The sequence below is a fragment of the Strix aluco genome, chromosome 5, assembly GCF_031877795.1.
Source record: "Strix aluco isolate bStrAlu1 chromosome 5, bStrAlu1.hap1, whole genome shotgun sequence".
In the NCBI taxonomy this organism is placed as follows: domain Eukaryota; kingdom Metazoa; phylum Chordata; class Aves; order Strigiformes; family Strigidae; genus Strix; species Strix aluco.
Window position 1 is genome coordinate 27962661 of NC_133935.1, and position 14799 is coordinate 27977459.

Genomic DNA, 14799 nt, shown 5'->3' on the forward strand with positions numbered 1-14799 from the left:
TCAAAGAGAAGAAGGCCATCAGCTGCACTCCAGCTCTGCCATCTGTTACAGCAAATGAAACATGGATCCTCCCCCATTTGCAACAGGGCTGGAAGGAACTGCCTTCCCACAGGATCTCACACAGCCCAGGGGCTGAGTTCTGCCCCTTCTGCCTCGCACTGCACCCTGGCAAATGGCAGCCCCCAGCATTTAGAGGACTTTCTGAAAGAGTCAGCAACAAAAACCCACCAGCAACAAAAATCTGAAGTGCTTTTCCATTTGCTATTTAATGCTAACAGTGACGGGAACAGTACCAGCACAAGCGCCTGAGCATACTACTGCAAACAGTCAGGTCCTGGCAAGGGAGAAGTGCTCCGCCATGCTCGCCACCGCTGCACAGCACCAGTCCCTGCAGCAAGCCCTGTGAGCACAAGCGGAGGAAGGTGCCATTGAAGTCACTACCTTCTACTTCCCAGAGGCAGTAGCTCTGTTTTGGCAGGTCCAACCTGTTGTTAAAACCATCTTGTTCTCAGAGAGTAAGACAAATTTGACAAGCTATTTGTTCTTACTAAAAAGCAGCCTGCATCCAAGGACTGGTTTTATTGCACTGGCTGAAGGCAGACCTAATGCACTCTGTGCAAACCCCAAGGCCAGCAAACCTGCTGCAGGTCATCATACAGCTGACTGAATCAACTATACTTAGGCAAGGAATAGACGAGTGCCTGTGGTTGGACAGAGGTGTGCAACAGCTCTAGGGGGGTGATGCAGATTTCCTACCGGTGGTTTCCCACCAAAAAAAAAAAAAAAAACCAAACCCAACCCGAACAAAAAAGACCCTAACAATCATTCACCAAAGCTTTTTCAGTCTTTTGGGGATGTGAGGGAAGCACCTCATACATTAACAGATATTTCTGAGTTCTCAGTAACCTTCCATGGAAGCAGAAGTGGTTCAATAACCACCTTGGCTCTGGTGTTGTCAAAATGCTTCTGCAGCTCCACCTGTTTCAGCACATATATTTTAATGCCACATGCCTTTCCTACCTACCAATTTTTAAAGTTTATTTTTTAAAATGCAGATTAAAAAAAGCTAGTGCACAGACCTATTTGGAGAAAAAAGGCAGACTTGAATTAGAAAAACATTCAGGTTTAAACAAAGAACTGGGAGACATCTTACATTTTTACTCTTACTTCTTTAGATGGTTAAGAAACCAGCACTCTCCTCCATACAATATATAACCAGAACTAGTACTAGCTTTGCAACAGGAAACCAAAACTGACAGCACTTCTTGCATGCCAGTGCATAAACACTGATGATCAGAAGATTTAAGGCATACATGAGAGCACCTCCATGGTACACGTGATTTCTGCTTGTTGTAAAAAACTGAAATTTGCCTCTTAATAGCAATGGTAGGTAAAAGTTGAAAGGAAAACTGTGTTTGAGAAATGCTTCTTGATTTTTAAATAGAGTCTGAAATATTGATAGAAACCTCTGCAAGGAACATACACTCCTGCAGAAGATTTGAGACCAACAATTTGTCTTTCAGTCACTGGAGGGTAATTCACATTTCTAAATGAAATCATTTTTTTTTTTTAAATTCAGCAAATGTGTCTCAGATGTCAGAGATGGCAATCTGAAACAATTCCACTGAAGAACGGAAAAACAAGAAACTGTAAAGTCAGACCCACAAGGACTCACAGCAGTGACTATTACTGCACATGCTGCTTCTGAACCTGCAGCAAATACAGTATTTGAACTTAAGAAACCAATAAGCACAAAGTGATTAAGACAGTGAAATGACATTACGCCTCCTCAGATCAACAGGTTTCAGCTAAGATCCTAAACTTCAAGGGATATTTCACCAAAAAGCACTCGAGTCCATCAATCACTTCTGCTCCTTTTACACGAGTTCCTGGCAGGGCTCCACTCTTGCTCTGAGGTTTTATTTGACTCCAGCCGCCCTCTTGTGTCTGCATACAGGCTTACAAACACTCTTGTCATAACCAAGAGAAAGCAGCACTGCATTGCCTTTCTCCTGAATCCTGAAAGAATTTCTGTCATTTGCACGTTTCTTTGCAAGATCCATCAGCTAAAGTCAGAAAATGTGCTGAGTTTCAAGCTTGTATATGTACTTAAGAGTGGTCAACAGACATTTTAGTCACAGAATAAACATGACACAGACACACTCCAGTATCCATCTTCCCATTTTATTTGTAATTCCCCAAATGTCCTGGTAGGGATGGTCAGCTTCCCCTCCAGTCTTGGTTAATGAATGTAGAAGAAACATCAGATGTCACATCGTACTGGGCCTGACCCTACAATTGGCCTCATTTAAACCAGAGCTGCAGGACACAGTGAGCAGTATTATCCAATCCAACTTTTACACGCTTAGGACTTTGCAAAATGTTGGGATTAGCACGTTAAGTCGTTAAGTCATAACTTTTACCGGGCAAACAAAACCTTTCAAAGCGACATACTCAGCCCTAGGAGCATTTCCACAAGACTGTGGAACACCTACCCATACTGAGCCAAGGTGCTGTGTTAAATGGGAGAGGGTGAGGGAAGAGGGGAGGGCTGTGCCTCAAGCCTAGCTAGTGCCTCTCAATGCAAGTGGGAGAGCACTCCCAACTCGATTTCTTACCCAACTGCCACAGAACATGCAACAGTACAGACTATGCATAAAGGTATCTTCAAAGAGAGCAACCTCACCCTGTCCAGAAGCACTGTACCCTGCCTATCAGAGTACCTCGATATGCAGAAAGAGCTCCAGGTACTCAGGTGTGGAGACAGCAAGTCTGATTCATACACCATCCACCATGGAGGTGGTCTTGCAGCACAACAATTAGTGACAACACAGGCAAGTCTGAAGTCCTGCCTATGGAAACATCAGACAAATGGGAGAGGGACTGCATATAAAAAAAAAAAAGACTTATTTCTTTGCCCTTTCCTCACAACAAAAGAGCACCATATAACAAGGAGAAGCAAGAGGGGGCATTAATTATGCCTAGGAGTTGTTAAAAATAGGGGTATCCTCAACTGTTGTGTTTCCAGAACAGGGATGTGATATCTGAGCAACATACAGAGTCCAAGAGGTGTGGGAAGATGATGGTTCTAGTCAGTTTTGTGTAAGGCTTGGAGATGTCCGTGCATTTCTGCTGCCTTGTCAGTTCCTAGCCTTTTATAACAGCAATAGGTCTCAGTTTAATGGCTTTCTTACTGATACCAGCTGCATGGCAGGTGTTAACCACATCTGTCACGTTCTTGTAAGACTCTGGTGCCTGGAAGGGGAAGAGAGAAAAGAAAAAAAAAAAAAAGGACAAGACAAAACTATAAACAACCCTAAGTCACGGGAAGTTAGATGCAGGTTTTTGATATCTCCTATTCTCTTTGCAAAACCAGAATCATATGAATTCAGGGTGTAGAAGTAGGTGAATATACTGATATTCTGGACATGTTACATATCTAGGAAATCTATGAGACACTTAGGTATCTAAATAAGCTTTCACCATATTTCAAATAAAATACTAGCTATTTTGGCTCAGTTTTCCCTATATTTTCAGATAATCCAGTCCACCAGCATGTAAGAATGTCAGGCCTCATTATCTGGCAGGAAGTCACTCCAACTTCCTCCTTACAGATAGCCTTTAAGATTTATCTTCACTGCCCCTTAGAAACAGGAATCGAGGTTGAACTCTAGAGCTTCTCCCTCCAGCATTCTGACAAGGAAGCTGCTCTTTGAATAGAGATTTTAATGCGATCAACACGTTTGTACAACACCAACACCTGTAACAGCATAGTTCCAAATGATGAACACACTTCTATGAGTGAGGTAGTGAACAGAAGAGACATTCTATCATGTTAATGCAGAGGAACTGGAAGTCACAATATTCAAAGTTTTATAGTCATTCAGAGTTTTTTTCTTGAGCAAATATAGGAATTAATCTTAAAAGAGGCAGATCTCTCAAACACTGATAATAATCTACACAACAGCTGCACTGTAAAGTAAGTTTAAATCTGGGAGAACATAATTGAAGAAGAGAATCCATAAAACATAACTACCTTTGTGATGCTCACACAGACTTCTCAGGGTTGATCCCTATCACCAGGCAGAAAACACCATACCCCCCAAAACCTGTCAAAAGGCATCTCCCTAAAGATTTTAGGAATAAGGAAGACTTCACATTATTTTCCAAAAAAATGGATAGCTCTATCAGGAATCACACAAGCTGTAGATTTAAAGTACTAGTGATCACTTAGCACTGCGAAGAATCAAGTCAGCAGGGGTCATCCAGCCAAGGAGCAAGATCTCCTTTTCCCTCTCAGATAATGAAGTAGTAAACTCACTTCTTCCATGACCAGTTTGGGAGAAGCAACACGGATGGCAATGCCCATGTCAGCCAGCTTGTCCAATACATCCTGGAAGTCCAAGTTACGTCGAGATTTGGCTCGAGACAGTGCACGACCCTAGACAGCAGTTTTGTTAGTTCTATATTTTGCAGCATTTTGGAAAAACAGAACTCTTTCTTATTAAACAAAACTATTATTATAAGTAAACACAGAGTGGCTGAGAGCACAGTTAGCCACGAAATGGGAAATTAATTTAGACTTTAGGTGATGGGCTCCTGCAAAACCGCACATCTGGTATGATGGCTAGGAAGGTTCCATGTGTATAACATACCAGTCTGCAAGTCTCTTTTTACCCAAACCACTTGTCAGACAATGTTCAGGAGTCAGCTATTTTCTTCCTCAATCATCCTGTCTCACACTGTAAATAAAGGGAGGAAATACCTTCTTCTAACTACGGAGGAGTTCTATATGGACAGCCTCAGCACAGTTAATCCTTGTTAGCTCAGAGATATCAGAATTTGGTAAAAGGAGCTCATTCTCCCCACCTTCATCCTAACATTTGCCTTGTATAAAAAGCAGCACCTCTTAAATTTTCTGCAGGAGTAGTCAAAACTATTCAGTAATGGACAGAGAGGACTTCTATCCTACAGTCTTCCTGGGCTAGGATTACTGTGGCAAGGCTACCCTCTACTTGTATGACCAACAAAGGAATCACACAGTGGATGACCCTTGAACAACCTTGTTCTCTGGATGACAGTCCCATTCCAATCCCTTTCTGAAATAACTTTTTGACTTACAGCTCCATGGCAAGTAGTTCCGAAGGTCTCAGTCATGCCTTGCTCTGTGCCAGTAAGAACGTAACTACAGGTGCCCATAGTCCCACCGATCAAAACAGGCTGTCCAGTCAGCTGTGGATGCAAACAAGTATTAATTCACCAAGAAAAAGCCTAAAAAATTCATTCTTAATAAAAGTCTGAGAGGAACCACATCTCCAGAAAAGGAGGTCAGGTTCAATATTCTTTCAAGGCATCCCTGCTTGCTTGCCTCAGGTGCCTGGTATCAAGGACTCTGGAGAACTGACTGCGTTGAAAGTTGTAGACCAGCAGATCAAAACACTTGTGTCCAACAGACAGACAAGGCAAATCACTGAAACCTGCCCTACATACAAAACACTTCCCTTTGTGATTGTCCTGGTTTCGGCCAGGATAGAGTTAACTTTCCTTGGGCTGAGAGGAAGCACAGCTAGAGGGCCTGCTGGATCAGTCACCGGAGTATTTCATATCATGTGACATCATGCTCAGTATATAAAGGAGGTGTGTGCTCTCTTTTTTTCCACTTCCGTTTTTCTGCTTCTGGTCCGTGGCGGGATCTTTGATGAAGTTGGGACTGCTGCTGGGGACAGGATGCATACTGGTCACCGGGTACTGAGCAACTGCATTGCATATTACCCGTTTGGACCTCCTACTGTTGCTGTTGTTTTGTTACTAAACTTTTTTTTTTTTTTTCATTCAACCTACAAATTCTCCTTTTTTTTCTCCCTCCCCTATTTCACTGGGGAGGGGGGGGGAAGAAGTAAGCGACTGGCTGTGTGGTGATTGCCTACGAGCAGAGTTCAAACTACAGTGATCTTTCAACCACTATGGGTGTGGAGCTGAAGAGGAAGCTCGGTGTCCCAAAGATCTAACACACAGACAAGCAGAATGTTGCCATCCCACTGGGGTTCCAGTGCTGTTAGCTCAAAAAACTCACAGCATCTTTATCTCTGTTAGGGACCCTAAAACTGTCCGATTCATCCAGAATTCTGATTTCCTTCTCCCACAGCTAAACTTACTTGATAATCAACAGCAATAAGAGGATGGTGAGGAGGAAAGGCCCTGGTTGATCCCTTTCTGTGCACCAGCAGAGTCCTCTCCTTTCCATCCACTACGTGTTGTTCCACTTTGGCGATGTTGTGAGATACATCATAGATAACATGCATATCAAGGTCATCCGGGGTTGTGTTGAAGACTTTGGCAAAGGCCTAAAAAGAAAGCAAACCAAGACCTTAAGTACAAAAAGGTATCTGCTGTGTATTTGTGGAAGATTTACAGTCTTTAGGAATCAAAAGCAACAAATTTGGTTGAAAATGTTTCTTACTGATAAGTCAGCGACTTAAACACTTGATATGGCAGGTAAGAAATTTCAGTCAAATTCAGCCACAACAGAATTGAATACAATAGTGCTGAGTGTGACAGAACTGGACCATCTAGATTGTTTATCTGCCCACTGGAAGCTTTAATGCTGGAATTCAATCAGGTATCAGCCAGACAAATTCTTGTAACTCTGGAAAGATGGCTTCAGCAGTGTAAAAACAACTTTCTTGTATCCTCTTCCAGTTTGAGGCATTTTCAAAAATATTGCCTAAGTGGCTTCTGCAAGTACAATCCAATGATGTTGAGAGGTTTTAGATGGATTGCCATGACTGCAGCTTTGTGTAAGTCTCTTCAGAAAACACAGTTAAAGAAGCACAAAAATGAAAATTACTTTAAATACTGCAGCTACTGCATTTTCTGTACATCTGGGATAAAGCAGGAGATCTGTACCACAACGTCTGCATCAGAGACAACACTGCTCCCACCTGTCTTGTTAGAAAAGTCATAGAAGAGCGGTTGACCCATGCATAGTTTCCAGCAGCTGCCATTCCCTTCAAGTAATCCTGTCCCTCTGTGGAGGCAATCCTGGCACACGCCAGCTGGCGATCATTCACTATGATTTTGTCCCGTTTCATAGCTTTTTCCATAGCCACCAATGCATCTGGAAAATGAACACAGTAAGTCTAAGTGACTTAATTTTGTTTCAGTGTGAGAGATTTACATGGCAGTCTATAATTTACATTCTAAAACTGAACACATCTATCTGATGGTCAAACCTATGGCTTCTTCTCAAATGCAGAAGTGGATCTGTGGCAGAACACCATCAACTGTTTGCAAACAGCATTCCCCAAGACTGTTTTTAGAAAGAAAAGTTAAGAGGCTCAGGTGTACCAGAAAAAATTCTCCACTTAGACAAAAGCAGTTCAATCTGGTGATAATTCTAATAATGCGAGCATTTCACTTGGGTTCAAAACAATAAACGCAGGTGTAACACTTTTTTATGACCCAAGAATTTAGTTTTTTTTTTTTTGCTGCAGGAATGCCTGCCTCTGTTACCCCAGAGATTACGGACTCACTGTCCTAAGCAGAGTCATATAAAAGACAGCCCCTCAACCAGACAAGAGCATTCAGTGAAAATCTCAGGATTTCTGGAAGTTGTGCAGTCCTATCACTTGCTCAAAGCAGCTCCAGCTAGATCAGGTTGCTCAGGGTCTTATTCAGTCAAGTTTTGAGTATCTCCAAAGATGATGGTTCTAAAAATCTCTCTGAGGAACCTGTTCCAGCATTTGACCACTTTAATGGTTAAAAAAATAAATGAAAATTCTAGTATTTTTATATATAAATATAAATCTATAATTTCCCATGTTCCAGCATGAGTCTGCCAACTCTTACTGTATCATCATGTGGACTCATAATAGCAAGATCAATACCCTGCACAACCAAAGACAATTAATGCATTGGCTTTAAATTTAGCATTGCTAAGAAGCTTGAAAACACATGCAAGATCAGGCAGACAAAATTCAAGGCAATCCCTGTCAACGCAAATCAGAATAGACTCAGCAATTACACTGTAAGAAATGTTATTTGGTGCTACAGTTTACTGTCGATGACAAGACTGTACTGAGGAGTTTGCTTCACTCCAGGTACCTATGCCAGTCAGTTCATACCTGTGGCAACCTGGTGGCCCAGACCTCTGCTGCCACTGTGGATCATCACGCACACCTGCCCTTTGTGGTCGATTCCCATCTTCCTGGCAGCGTATTCATTGTAAATGTCATCCACAACCTGGATCTCAGCGTAATGATTTCCTGCTCCCAGGGTCCCCAGCTGCCAATCACAACACACTGATCAGACAGTGCTAATAAAGTAGCCTCTGGGAGCACAGGGGAGAGCTACAGGAATATGGGCAATAGGGCAAATTGCTACAGCAAAGTTTTGGTTTTAGAAAAGTTTTTCCAGGAAAAAAAAGGAATCCCCATATAGGCTGAAAGGAAGTAGAATACAGTAGCATGATCACTGTCCTCTTTGTTGAGATTTATCTTTTGCTGTTGGAACTAGATTGTGATTAAACAAAAGGACCAGGATCTACAGACCGTGCTGCCACTTTTTTCCAACTTGCTTAGGCCTTGTTGAAAGATGGGAAGAGTACAGAGTATTGAGAACTCATCTTCAATTTGTATAGGCAAGGCAGACATATAGTCTTATACTTGGTGATAAGTCCACAAGGAAGTTACAACATCCTGTTAGTTTGGTACTTAAAACCTTTCAGGAGATTAAAGCAAGATATTCCATTTCCAAGCCCAAACTTTTTCAACTCCATAACAGATGATCACTTATTTGCAAGGCAAATGTGAAAATGGAGGACATAAGATTATTTCAAGGTTAAAATGCTATAATCTTGCAGCACCACAATTCCTAAAACTCAAGAAGTCATTTAAAAGAAAGCTTTACAAATGGTAGCATTAGTATAGCCATCTCAAAAGTGTTCTACCCAGAGCATAACATACTACGTATAGAAATGAAATCCAACACCTGAATTGCAATTCAAAGTTACCAACTAGTTTCATTTATTATGATATCCTTCCTTGCCCTGATATTAACTTGCTGAGCAAACAAGAAGAAAAGCTGCAGAATAACTTGCCTGTCTCTTAAAAATAAAATATGTCTGGATGGGGAAATGCCATCAAACATGAATTCCAGTACCAGGTGTTAACTGATGAAAAACTGATGGCCCCAGGGACCTTGGGCTGTTATCTTTTCCCTCTCTCACTATTCTGTCAAGAATTATTCAGAAACAGCCCTGCCATCTCACCTTTCACCCCACCCAGAAATGCTACGCAGAGTTTCAAGAAAAGACACAAAATTAGAGAACTACCCACTAACCTTTACATTTGAACCCTGGGAGCATTCACAGCTCTCCTAAAACTTAACATTACCTGAGGCAGGCCCCTCTTCTTTGCTCTTGAGGAGACCTTGTTGGGGTCAGCCTGCAGCATTCTTCCATATTCCTCACAGTGCTCCTTGTCCTCTGCCCAGGCATAGCCTTCCCGGAGAGACCAGTCCACACCCATTTCCAGTGCCTCTTCCAAATCCCTGCAATTATCAGACACCTACATAAGGTGATTATCCTTGGGAATACTCTTAACTCCACTAGATATGGCTCTGAGCATCCTGATATAACTTTATTGTTAGACTTGCCTTCAGAGTTAGCCCTCCTTTGTGCAAGGAGTTAGATGAGATGACCTCAAGAGATCCCATCCAACCTAAATTATTCTATGATTTTATGATCAGTCCCCAACTCCCATAACAAGAATTTAAACTTCTTAATACTTCATGAAAATCAAGATCTACAAATATATGAAGTTTACATAGGTCATTACTTTTTTCCTTTTCATTTTGTGGGGAATATCCTATTTTCTCTGTCACGCCTTTCAAAAAATACTTTTACATTCATGGAGGTTTTCTGTCAGAAGAAATGAGAACCTTTCAAGAACTTTTAGATATTTCAGGGTTTTAAATGAGAGAAGAAACAGCTGACTTTGTGCATTGATGATTATGCCAGTCCTCCTGGTGAAGCACATACGTAAAAAGAATGTAAAGATGTTTAGAATTACTTCTTCTTTCTTAAAGCCTCCCACTGATGAATCTTTCATACAAATAAACACCAGAGATGTCCTGTCTAGTGATATGCACACACAGTCGTTCTCTTACTTGGCATTCATGGGGATTACACCTTTGGAGCCGACACCAACAGGAATGTGGTCAAACATAGCCTGGGCAAGCTGTTCCTTCACAGGCTGCACATCATTTTCATCCAAATTTGTACGCAGTAAGCGGACACCACAGTTGATGTCAAATCCAACACCACCTAGAAGTGTAGAAAAAGCCATGGAGTTAATAAAGTAAGCGTGCTGATGGTGAGCACTTGCTGAATATTCACCTTAAATCAGCGTCCCTGTTGACAGGGATTATGTACTGAATGCTGTGACCTTACTCCTTTCTGACACAATACTGGGAAAAAAGCAGAACTGCAATAAACTTCGTTTAAATAGTTACATAAAACCTCAGATTACAAGACAGCCAAAAATGTGACCTTGCAGAGAAAACGTTTGAAAAGTCTTAAAAAAAAAACCCAAATAGTTTTTCAGTCTCCAGCATGTGCTCTACAGACATAGCTGTCCAATCGCCTATAGAGCTCTGTGTTTACAAAGTTGCTCCAGCAAGTGGACAAAGAGAAGTAGACACAACTATAAAATATACTGTACTGTCCACAGAAAATAGAGAAGATGTTCCTGTGCTTCTGCCTAAGGTCAGAAGAAACAGATCTTAGCACGGCTCCCTGATGCAAGATGTTCTTAAAAGAAAGTCCTGAAAGCAAGTCCTTTTTGAATGTTCACTGGAATAAATAATAACTAGTTATAAGTGGTAAATACTTAAAAGGAACATTAAACTTCAGTGCTTAGTGTTTTGCTTAACTCTTGCTATTTAATAAAAATAAATACTGCAGGGCAAGGTCTAATGTGAAAGATCAATCATACCATTTTTAGTACGAAGGTGCTGGTATTAACTAGTGTTGGCAGGGAATACCAGACTAAGAGATCTTGGGTTTGAGTCAATAAGGAACTGCCCAAAGCAATCCTGAAACATGAGTATAATGTTTAATGACAACCACAAAAGCATCTCCAGACCATCAGTAAGTAAAGACCCAGGTGCTTATTAAAAAGACAGACATATTTTAAGGTCACATCTTTAATGAAGTGTAGAAAGTCTCAAAAGATGTTTTCAAACATTGCTCAAAGAAAACAGTCAATTCTTTATCAACCTGGTGAAACCCAAGTTCAAAGTCTTGTGTTCTCCCTTCAAAACTGAGGGATATCACAAGCTCAAGCCAAAAAACACAAGGGCAATTCTCTCTGTACTGTTTAGATGTTTTCAGTGTAACCACCTGCTCCACAAAGAATAAAGATTATGAGTACAAGAATTAAGCACCTTTTAATTCCCTGTAATTCATACATTTTTTGCTTTGATTCTGTACATAAAGTACTGTAAAGATCTGACATTTCAAAAAGCATTTCTATGCCATCCCAGATATTTCTCAGTGCATGTTAAGTCAGTCATCCTTACCTGGTGAAACTACTGCTTCAGAATCATTCATGTCAAAGGCAGCCATGTTGCCAATGGCAAACCCATAACCAGAATGGACATCTGGAAGGCCTATTGATCTCTGAAAGAGAATGAAGGAAATTTTAAAGTTTTATTAAACTCTGTGCTGCACAGTCACCTTGGTTATGCTTTGCCTTGTGGCAGTGATTGCCACATGTGCAAACAAATAGACCAAAACCAGAATGGATGATCAGATGTAGATGGAGTAAACGCATCAATTCAGCTAAGTATCAAAACTCCTGCAGTTACAGGACAGTCAAAAAAAAAAAAGGCGGAGAGAAGCTCTCACTCTGAAGCAAACACCCAGTGGTTAGTCAGCTGAGAAGTTCCTTTGGCTCCATTGACCAGATCTCAACAAAACTTAAGAGAAACTGAAACACATAAATGTAGGAATTGTGATCTCAAACTGAATTCTAACCTAGTTTTTTCTTGGACTCAAGAGTCCTTGTATTCAAAACTTATGCAGGCAACAGCTTATGAGTAGCATAAAGCAGAGACATAAGAGTGAAGATGAGTTTGTCTTTACCAAGTTCCATCTAGAGACATCTGCAATATTTAAATACTGTAAATGTAACAAAGGAAGAGTTCAGTGCTATGGAATGGAATCGTAAAACAGCATTTTCTCTTCTGAGCTATGTCACTGAACACTGACCAAAGACTGCACCCTGTAAGCAGGAAAAAGTCATCCTTTAAGGATAATATCCTGATAGGATAGGAGCTGTGTTATTTTAATGTGTAAAAGAACTCTTTTTCTTGAACCTTTTCATATTACTACTAATTAAATAAATAAGAGCAGGCCTCTACACAGCTCCACAAATCCAAAGAATATCTAGCCTGGCAAATTTAGATTAGGACACCACAAATAGCACTCCACAATCTATTTAAGCAAACAAAAAAAAAAAAACCCAAACACCCAGAAAACTCAGAAATTGGAACTTTTCAATGTGTGTTAAACTGTTATCATGCATTAAAAAGAACAGTATTTTTCAGGGGGCCTCTCCTTGTCATCACCAAGAAATCTCCTGGTTTGGAAATAAAAAGTTAGGGTTTGAACAGACAGATGGTCGTAACATTTCTCCTATGAACTACCAGCCAAAATTCCCAGGTTGCTATTACTCTACCTCACCCTCTTTTTGGTTGACCACAAAGGTATTTTAACAGTGTGATGGGCTGCCTTTTACTACAGACAGAGATTCAAAACTTTTGCCAAGTTACCAAGAGAAACAATTAAAAAAAAGAAAATTCTGTTATTTGTTGCTTATTAATATATGCAATATTGAAAATGAAAAAGATCATTTCCACATTGTACTCATCACTTCTTAAAAAGTGATTCAATCTAGTATTTTCCCCCGCATCATCATATCTGATGCTTTGCTTCCAAAAATGCATGAGGTGATGGAAAAGAGTGTTGAATGCACGAGGAGGCTCACTACCAACATTAGGGCCGCAACAGTAATACAGACAACAATACTGCCTCTCCTCACTTCTTCATGCATTATACGTCAGTAGAGGCAAGTCAAAACCAACAAATGGACAATATGAACAAAAGGGGAAAGGTGGCTCAAGCAAACTGAAACAGCACAAAGCAACACTAAAAAAACTTCACATCAAAAGGCAGTCAATGAAGCAAGTGGATACTTCCTTTTCTGACAACTTAGTTTTACAGCCTGCACTCCTTACTCAGACAAAGGTTCCTACACAGAGGCTGTCCTGAAAAGAACTTTGGTACACACCCCTTCTCACAGCAGAGTTCCCAGTTGGAAGGCAATATTCACTGGCAAAGAGGAAGAGAAAAAGAGCAATTCTCCGTAGGAGTTACTCACATGAACAATGCCGGGTAATGCTGCCACATTCCCAATCTGTTTCATAGCAGGCAAAAAGCCACCTGCACCTAAAATAAAGAGAAAAAAAAATGTAAATAACCTGATAATTCACCACAGTAATAAAACGAAGCACTTTCTAAAGAGCTTGCTCAAAACACTGGCAAATCAGAACTCAGCCACCAACAAGTATTTTAATCTGGTGAGAAGCACCTATCATTATGCACGACCTACAGTTTCATTAAATATTATTCTAAAATCTTCTGCTGTCTTAGTGCTAATGCAGACCAATGTGTGTCAACAGCAGAGGTGTGTTACTACCAGCCCAGCTGTCAGATCTGGATCCAGCCCTGTGCTCTGGCCCTGCACAGTACAAACAGGCCTGGGCTATAGCCCCCACCAAAGTAAGCTCTGAGAGCAGGGAATGCTCCAGAGCACAGAGGGCAGCCAGCAAGGCTGTGCCCACCCGTCTGACAGGACGTGCTACAGCTGCAGGTGACAGTCCTGTACTGCTTGCCAGGCCGCAGTAGCTGGCAAGGCGAGAAAACTCATTCCCATTTGCTGCCTCTGCAGATCTACCAGGCACGACACACACCGGGCCTTCGTCTGCTGCCTCTGCTATACCCTGGTCCCTTCAGGGCTCACGGACAGCGTGGCTTGAACCCAGTCGTTCAGCAAGGCCTTTTGAGGCCACGGCAAGGAGCGTGTGAGGACACCCGCCGGGGTCAGAGGGCCCACCCCGCTCCCCCCTGCCGGACGCACCTCCGCCGCGGCAAGCGTTGCGCAGCTCCTCGAACATCAGCTTCTCCAGGGGGTCGTTCACGTAGAACACGCCCTCCACCTGCGGGGAGAGCTGTCAGGGCGGCTGGCACTGCGCCAGGTCGGGCCGCCCCCCCTTCCACCGGGTGGGCCGCCCCTCACCCCTCGGGCACCCAAGTGCTCCTGGTTGAGCCCAGCCCCCACCCCCGCCACGCACGTGCATGTTCGGCACGAAGCCCTTCTTGATCCGCCAGCAGTTCTTGTCAATCTTGTCCAGGTACTGCAGCTCATCGTTGTAGCTGCGGCTCATGATGGCGGCGGCGGCGGCAACGCTCCTGGTCGGCAACTCGGCGTCAGCGCTGCCGCCAGCGTCTGGCCAATGGCAAGAACCGACGGCGGCCGCCGAGGGTCACGCCACCTCCGCCGCGGCAGGCAGCGCACAGGAGCCGCCGAGGGTCAAACTTTCCCTGCGGCGGCTGCCGGCGCCCCCTGGCGGATCGGCCGCGGGTCGGCCGCTACCCGGGAGAGGCGCTGCCGCCACCGGCCGGCTCCGCGCGCCCCGGCAGGGGCGTCCTCAGGGGAAGCCGCTTGCTGCTTTCGC

General features: G+C 42.7%; 1 protein-coding gene across 1 annotated transcript; it reads right to left on the bottom strand.

Annotated features, from left to right (window-relative positions):
• Positions 1–2168: 2168 nt before the first annotated feature.
• RTCB (RNA 2',3'-cyclic phosphate and 5'-OH ligase) lies at positions 2169–14595 on the bottom strand. The gene is made up of 12 exons (XM_074826488.1): positions 14416–14595; positions 14202–14280; positions 13443–13510; positions 11581–11680; positions 10168–10324; positions 9393–9549; positions 8124–8283; positions 6942–7117; positions 6156–6344; positions 5122–5232; positions 4322–4441; positions 2169–3255 (listed from the first exon to the last, which is right to left on the bottom strand). The coding sequence occupies exons 1-12, from the start codon at positions 14506–14508 to the stop codon at positions 3148–3150; spliced, it is 1518 nt and encodes a 505-aa protein (XP_074682589.1). The 5' UTR covers positions 14509–14595; the 3' UTR covers positions 2169–3147.
• Between the last annotated feature and the right edge of the window lie 204 nt (positions 14596–14799).

Excerpts from the sequence above, each read along its gene's own strand:
- RTCB (XM_074826488.1), bottom strand. The coding sequence starts at position 14,508 with ATGAGCCGCAGCTACAACGATGAGCTGCAGTACCTGGACAAGATTGAC. Across the intron at positions 5,233-6,155 it reads TTATTGCTGTTGATTATCAA|CTGACTGGACAGCCTGTTTT; the intron begins GTAAGTTTAGCT and ends TTGCATCCACAG. Across the intron at positions 4,442-5,121 it reads GAACTACTTGCCATGGAGCT|GGTCGTGCACTGTCTCGAGC; the intron begins GTAAGTCAAAAA and ends ACTGCTGTCTAG.